At 34.0% G+C, this 7,771-nt stretch overlaps 2 protein-coding genes and 1 long non-coding RNA gene across 4 annotated transcripts; 1 reads left to right on the top strand and 2 right to left on the bottom strand.

Annotated features, from left to right (window-relative positions):
• Positions 1-3,910, bottom strand: LOC112456837. Its single transcript, XM_025019598.1, has 2 exons — positions 3,793-3,910; positions 1-2,672 (listed from the first exon to the last, which is right to left on the bottom strand). Exon 2 carries the CDS (start codon positions 1,434-1,436, stop codon positions 252-254), a length of 1,185 nt encoding a protein of 394 aa, XP_024875366.1. The 5' UTR covers positions 1,437-2,672; positions 3,793-3,910; the 3' UTR covers positions 1-251.
• Positions 3,911-4,229: 319 nt separating this feature from the next.
• LOC112456839 lies at positions 4,230-5,401 on the bottom strand. 2 transcript variants are annotated; one of them, XM_025019601.1, is made up of 4 exons: positions 5,319-5,401; positions 5,206-5,223; positions 4,961-5,100; positions 4,230-4,766 (listed from the first exon to the last, which is right to left on the bottom strand). In XM_025019601.1, exons 1-4 carry the CDS (start codon positions 5,398-5,400, stop codon positions 4,398-4,400), a joined length of 609 nt encoding a protein of 202 aa, XP_024875369.1. In that variant the 5' UTR covers position 5,401; the 3' UTR covers positions 4,230-4,397. The 2 variants fall into 2 exon arrangements, with proteins under 2 accessions (XP_024875369.1, XP_024875368.1); XM_025019600.1 differs by having other exon boundaries at positions 4,961-5,223.
• A 232-nt stretch (positions 5,402-5,633) lies between these two features.
• On the top strand, positions 5,634-7,770 carry LOC112456840. The gene is made up of 3 exons (XR_003041023.1): positions 5,634-5,774; positions 6,723-6,850; positions 7,710-7,770. It is a non-coding gene; the product is annotated as an uncharacterized LOC112456840 (long non-coding RNA).
• Position 7,771: the final 1 nt, after the last annotated feature.

Below are 7,771 nucleotides of genomic sequence, written 5' to 3'. Positions count from 1 at the left end.
TTTAATTCCAGTGCGTTGTGAATTATTTATCTTTAAGTCATTATCGTAATTTGTAATTGTTCGCATCAATTCCTTATTTTCAGTGGTTAGTTTTTTACAATCCACGTTTTCTACTTTACAAAGTCGACAGAAGGAATTACTCGAAAACGATTGATTAAAATCTAAAAATGAATTTAATCCTAAGTTATCCCCAAGCACCAAACCCAAGATAAAATAAACGCGTAAAATTGAGTTTTCATCGATTTTAATGTCTATACCGCATTTATTTCTAAATATTTTAATTCATTTATAAGAGACTGAAAACATTTTTCATTCCCATAATTTTTTATATCAGTAGATTTTATAATCGCAGCAAAAAATACATTTTCCAATTTAGATTCTTCCACCGGAAAACACGGAAAAGAATAGTAAAAATTACAAATTGAATGAACCTTGGAGTGAGATCCAAGAGGATTATTAATTTCAAACTCATCCAAGTACAAGAAATATGGCATCACTATTTTATCAGAATATAATTTAGTTTTTTGTTTCCATAATTCGCCTTGCACAAAATTTGTGAATATCGGACACTTTTGTAAACAGTCAATATTATCTAATGTACGTTTTAGAAGTCCTCCTTTTTCAAATATTTTTCTAAATTGAAATCTCAAGGGCATAAGAGCACCCTTTATTTCTTTTTCACCATATATAAAACTACCGTTTCGATGAATTCCACTAATTGCGTCATCAATTGTAAATTCTTGTACATTTTCAATGTAATTCTCACTTTTTAACCATTTATACAATAAATAATCAGTATTTAAGAATTTGAAGGGATTTCTACAATTTGATATCAGACTACTAAATTCGTTATATACAGAACTGTTTGCATGAAGTTTATTATTGATAAATGATTTCATAATATCCAATAATGGATCAATTAAACATTTGTTCGCGTATTTCTGTATTTTAAAAACATCCTTCCTGGAAAAATTATTATTATTGTGGAGAGTAAGTACAAATTCCGTAACAGAATCAACCATTTTTTTAAGCGACTCTTCCATTTGAAACTCAGGAATTGAACTGTTCTCTATTTCAATTATTTCTGATGTTCGCGTTTCATTAATATCATCATATGACGTACAAACGGGATAATTAGAAACTAAAGATGCAGTAGAATGACTAGCACTTGCATCAAATTCCGTGTTATTTTGTATATCATTTTGTGTATCATCGAAGTTACAATCTTGACTTTCAAATTTATTACCAATATCTTTATCATTTACATGTTTACGCGTTATATGCTTTTTAAAGCTACTTAAATTTTTAAAAATTTGAAGACAATTGGATTTACAACATCTAAATATTGAATTTGTTTTTAAATCATGACTGCGTTTAAAATGACAAATCAGTAAACATAAAGACTTAAAGTCTTTGTTACAAATATAACATAACATTTTGTTTAAAAATATATGAAATGTATGAAAGTATCTTATTCGGGCGAACTAGTACCAGCAACAGCTGATCTACATAATGCACGCAATAAATGTAACGCAAGTAAATTGACATACGATATGTAACGCGTATAATGGAACGCAAGTAACTCAATCTGAAACCAAAACGCAAGTCACGTAACGGAAATGGGTTAAAGTAATTGCAATGTAATAAATACAATGCGAGGAATATAACGTAAATCGTTGCAAAGTACACCGCGAAGAATAATTAAACTAAATTAACGCCAGGAGTAAAATACGAGTAAAATGACACACATGAATATAAACGCAAGAGATATCACACAACAGGTGTGCCGCAATTAAATAATAGCAACCAACATGTCAAGATTCCACCGTAAATAAGATAGACATGTAGCGTTAATGTTCGAATGTAAAGAGTGTAATGCACATGAATACAACGCAATGAATATGTTAAGATATTTATGCACGAATCGTAATATGAGTAATGTGACTGTAACCGAATCAACGCAGGAATTATAAATTGCACAACGCAATACAGGCTTGGAATCTCGCGAGCTTAGAGACGTATTGGTTATATCGATAATGCAAGAAACGAGTCAAGGTTACGCAGTTCGTTAGAGTAAACAACTTCTGGAATTTCTCCGGGCGGCGAAACACTTCGTCGATATAATATACGTATAATATACATTCTATTAATGAACAACGATTCGTGATTTAATGAATCCTATCATTGACTGATGAAAAATATTCAATGTACGATTCGTAATTATCAACGATATAATATACGAGCGTACTCGAAAACGCGACAACTTGAGAGATGAATATTGCAAAGGGAATGGCCATCCGAGGGCCAGGGAACGACGCAATGCTATGAAACGAGAATGAGTGTCGTCTTTTAACACAATTATCCGAGATAATTCGGATGTGCTCGTACGAGCGTGCAAATGCGGTACATCCGTGAGCCGGAATTGAGAACAATCGAAGTACTTATATTATATCGTTGTTGTTTGTCGATGACCATTCGGGATGATCAAATGTCCGCACGAACTACCTTGTCCGATTCCGACCTCGAGGAACAGCAGTGTCCAACGCAATTCGGGAAGTCGATCCGAAAGGAAGATCTTTTTCCCTGAGCCTCCGAGAAGAAACGCACGCTTTTCCTTTCCTTTGACGCAGAGGCAGGGACGAGACTGCCGAGACCTCGCTGGCCGGCACGCACTAAAATCATTCGCCGAATATCGCGTTCCGCGAATATTAATGTTAACGGAACACAAATGTCACTACCCGGTTAATCAGAGCATACTGTTATTCTTTTCGCGAAAGGCGAACTGTATCTCGCAACAGGAGAATAATACGTTGTCGAATAACGAAGTTATTGTAAGTTCGAACGACGCGATTCGAGCAATCTACACCGCGTGTTTCGACCGACTACGCAATTTTCGCGTCGCTGCGGGAACCGTGAGCGCGGACCGGAAGAAAAGAACGAAAGAACGATCGGGCTGAACGCTCCTCGCCGCGCCGCGCCCGTTGTCGTTAACCGGAGACACTTTTCGAGAGTGGTCGTTGACGCTCAAAGACGCGATGCGAAATGCACATGAAAATCGGTATAAGTTGATGTGGATACGTTACCTCAACAAATATTTCATTCAGCCAATGTCCAATTTCACATTTAATGAATGAGTTTATTGATTCTACTAAACACATTCATTGGGAGAATGAACATTTTTATTGATTTAATTAAATGTTACATTAAGCTAAGAAACGTTCAAGTACATTCTATTAACGAACAGCGATTCGTGATTTAATGAATCCTATCATTGACTAATGAAAAATATTAAATGTACGATTCGTAATATCAATTAAAATTCACTGTATCAATAAATTTCAAATCAATAAACGTTATTTACTAAGAGGCAAAATGGAATAAAAAATCCTATAATACGAAAATATGGGCTATATGAGGCCACAATAATTTTTGAGTTATAATTAGTGATTAAAATTTGCCAACAATATTGCGCAATAATATTGCGTACAATTTGCGCGCTCAGGTTCGTAACTACACTTATACCGATTTGTCATCTGTTATTAATTTTTACAAGATAAATAATAAATAAATTGATTTTCACAAATATTTCTCCGCGTGATAAAAATAAAAATAAACTTTGTTTCTTAAATGTATCAAAATATAAACTTTATAATTGTCGGGAGGCGATCTCGACGCCGAGATCGTCCCAATTGAATCGCCGGAATTCGCTCAGAGATGAGCGCGAAGACGTTCGGTGGCGCGAGCTTTGAGCCTCGCTGAAAGATGTGGAGCAGCAGAAAGAAACTTACTTACCTTGTAATTTAACACAAGATAGATCGCACGCACACAAGAGTTCAATAGCGAACGAAAAGTACTTTTGTCGAGACGAGCGGTTTGAGATTTTCGTTGAAATGCGAACGAGCCGACGATTCGAGAGATTCTGCCCGCTTCGCGCTCGATTCGACAGTCGTGCCGCGCGAAACGGGGATAGGTAGTCAGTCACTCACGGAGCGGGTGATTTTGTTTTCCGATTTTATTTGTACTTTCGTCTAATGCTAACGCGTGGAACACGCGTTCCTGTCGCTAGGCACGATGCCTCGACAAATAAGCGTGCGAGACGCTCGTCGAGGCACATGTCTGTGGTTCGCGGCGTTCGTGACTGGGCTGCGCATTTCGAGCGCTCAAGAATCCGAAATTTCGGTTTGACTTTTAAACAATAATTCTATTTAAATGTAATAATTAATCAACCATTTACATTGTTATTTAAGAAAGAATTAAATATTTTACGTACAACATTTATAACTCGTTAATATTAGTTGACCGCCATATGTAATACCCAAACAGGCACATATATAAGAAACAATAAATCAGTTAAAACTTAAATAAACAAAATAAATGCGCGCGCGTAGATTATTTTTTTAATTATTTGCTGGATAGTAAGAATAATATTTTAGACATTGTCTGCCAGTTTTGTCAAAATATAGAGCACCGACAATCGGGTATTGATAGAAAGCTTCCGGTGTTATTTCAGAGTAAAAAGGTATTTTTAATAAATTTTCCTGGCTTGGCTTTTCCGTGCTGATCATGTGCATATGCATTCCGTTGTATACAGGTTTAGAGATCGTTGGCGTTTGAGATGGATAATGACCCAGTATATACTCCAATTTCTTTACAATTTCTTGAAACATTTTGGTGTCTTTCACTCGTGCAACTAGGCATGGATAAGCGTATTCCAGCACGATATCCTCCTCATGTTCCTCCACACGCTTAATTAACTCCGAGAAAAGCTGTTTGTCAATAATACAGTGATGTACATATTTGTCGCATAAGACAAATTGCTAGATGTTACATATAGGTGCATTTTAAGTACATAAAATGAATTTACTACTATAATCGTTATCGTTCGATTTCCACAAACTCGAAGATTGCGCGAATTTCATGAAAGATCTATTGAAATAAGGCGTGAATCGTTGCAACATACCTCGTCTTGTGCAGTTAAATTTTGTTGAAACATATGCATTCCGTCGGATGCACGTCCAGAGATCGTTGGCGTTTGAGAAGGATAATAACCTAGTAGCATCCCAAACGTGTTAATAATTCCTTGAAATACCGTGGTGTCTCCTATTCGTAAAACCATGAATGGATAAATGTATCGAGCTGCGTTGGCTACGTTTTTTGGTAGCAATGACAACAGGTAGTTAGAAAGAGCGGACACCATAGACTCACGTTTTGCCAGACGTGTATCTGTAATTAAACAGTTAATTTCGCGTTTCATTGGAACTTGTATAAGCTGTTACACGACTTTCAAGATAAGCGATGCATTAGGTTATTAGTTTTACCAGTAGTATCAGTAGGCTGGTTTATTGGAATTATCGAGTCGATGGTTGTAGGATCCGATCTTTTCCTTCGGTTGTGTACCATCTGGAGAAATATCATTCTTATGAAATATTCAGTAACTTACATGATCAATTTATGTACAAAAAACACGACAAAAATATCAGCGTGTTATATAATTAACTCCAAGAAAAGCTGTTTTTCAATAATACAGTGATGTACAGGGTGTATGAAGACAGGGTATATAATAACATTATTGATTTAACATTAATATAATCATCATATTTGTATTTTATCTTTACAGAAGATTATAAAAGGTGCTTTATGCTTTCTCGCACTTTCGATAACATTACGGATGTCATTTCTTGACAGGCTACTTCTATTTTTTGTATAAACTCGTTTCTACAAGGTGGCAGTGTCTACAAGGGGCTTCGAAGATAGCCTTATTCAACATTTCAAAGGTAAATCTATTATTATTCGTGAGCCGCGATCACGCGCCTCGAGGAGCGTCGCGCGTGATTATTCATCGAGGCACCGCGTCTAATAGCGACAGTTAAGAGCCTGTTCACACGAGACGTTTCTGCCGCGCGTTATTGTCGCACCTCGCCTCGCGATAACGCGCGGCCACGTGCGTACAGTAGCTGACGATCCTTACGAAAATCTCGTGTCGTTCGTAGCTGAGATTAAGTATTGCTCGCTTGCGGTAAGAAAAAAATACTGTTGCTTTAATTAAATGTGGAATTTCGGGGTGCCAAAACATAAATAGTTGATTCAATTGTATAAATAGTTGATTCAACTATAGCGTAGTCGTTTTAATAATTCAAATATTGAATTAACTATTTATACAATTGAATCAACTATTTATGTTTTTGGCACCTCGGAATTTCACATTTAATTGAAGCAACAGTATTTTTTTCTCAGTGTAAAACTCTGTGATGAGTACGGTTCGCGTGCGGTGAAATTCTGTGATTCTGAAACTGCTTATTGTTCATGTATTGTAAAACCGAGTTTGTGAGCTGACGCCCGTATTATTTTTGCGCTCGTCCTCGGCCTCGCGATCAAGATCAATGACAGCAAAATTTCCGACTGCAAGGTCTCCGACTTCAAGATCTTAAGATCTCCGGTTCGCGAAAAATAGATTATCTTTAGCTTGTAGTTATGCTGTTAATAATTTACTATAAAATTTCAATGTTTTAAAAAATAAAGTACACATATTAAACAGTAGATTAAGATAAATAAAGTTAAAAAATATTAATTTTTGGCTGAGATATTAATATAATAAAAAACGTTCTTTGAAAATCATGGTTGACACGATTCCTGTGTATTATATGAATTATTTTTATATATTATGTTTTTATTTTAATTAAACAAATGTTTTTGACAATTGATTATTTTTTTGGTATATACAGCACAAGCAATTGATTTCACTTTATTGCAAAATCTAACACATGATTTAATAAGAGAACTGATTCCAACGATTGGCTTAAGAATGCGCTTCATAACGAAATGGAAAGAACATTTTCGGATCTCAATTGATGTAATTATGTTTTTTTTCTACTATTTATCTCTCTCTAAAAAATAATCATACAATTTTGTTTATTATATTATTAACTCAAATTTTTTGTTACAAATTTAAGTATTTCACAAATCTCAAATATATATATATATATATATATATATATATATATATATATATAGAAAGAGAGAGAGAGAGAGAGAGAGAGAGAGAGAGATTTATAAAATACTTAAATTTGTATATATATACATATATATATATACATACAGGGTGTACCAAAAAAGTTTTGCAGTAATCAAATATCTCGAAAACAAAGCATTTAGAAAAAAATGTTTTAAATAAAAGTTGTAGGGTTCTAAGTGGTGCATTAAATAGTAATATTAGTGTGACTATAAATACACTGAGAAAAAATGCTGTTGCTTCAATTAAATGTCGAATCACAGGGTGCCAAAAACATAAATAGTTGATTCAATTGTATAAATAGTTGATTCAATATTTGAATTATTAAAATGACTACACTATAGTTGAATCAACTATTTATACAATTGAATCAATTATTTATGTTTTTGGCACCCCGTGATTCGACATTTAATTTAAGCAACAGCATTTTTTCTCAGTGTAGCTTTGTTAAGGCCACGTAAAAATTACTTACCTAGTAAGTTTTTAATTCTTTTTTTACATCCTGTATGTATATGTATATAAGATATAAATTAAATTATATATCAAAAATTTTTATAAATTTTTTGATACATTTTGATTTTTGTAAACATATAGGTATTATAAATTTTTTTGTATACATCATAAATCACATAAATGTTTATTTAAGAATTCTTATTATTACAAGAGTTTAATTTTGTAAATAATTTTATAATTAATATAGGAACATCAAGACGCGCGATAATTCTGACACCGCGAGCGATAGTTCTTCAGAATCAAAAGAAA

The sequence above is a fragment of the Temnothorax curvispinosus genome, unplaced genomic scaffold, assembly GCF_003070985.1.
Source record: "Temnothorax curvispinosus isolate PA1 unplaced genomic scaffold, ASM307098v1 QBEX01007253.1, whole genome shotgun sequence".
Lineage (NCBI taxonomy): Eukaryota > Metazoa > Arthropoda > Insecta > Hymenoptera > Formicidae > Temnothorax > Temnothorax curvispinosus.
This window is presented reverse-complemented; position numbering and strand designations above follow the sequence as displayed.

Excerpts from the sequence above, each read along its gene's own strand:
- LOC112456839 (XM_025019600.1), bottom strand. The coding sequence starts at position 5,400 with ATGGTACACAACCGAAGGAAAAGATCGGATCCTACAACCATCGACTCG. Across the intron at positions 5,224-5,318 it reads CCAGCCTACTGATACTACTG|ATACACGTCTGGCAAAACGT; the intron begins GTAAAACTAATA and ends GTTTAATTACAG. Across the intron at positions 4,767-4,960 it reads ATTTAACTGCACAAGACGAG|CTTTTCTCGGAGTTAATTAA; the intron begins GTATGTTGCAAC and ends ATTGACAAACAG.
- LOC112456837 (XM_025019598.1), bottom strand. The coding sequence starts at position 1,436 with ATGTTATGTTATATTTGTAACAAAGACTTTAAGTCTTTATGTTTACTG.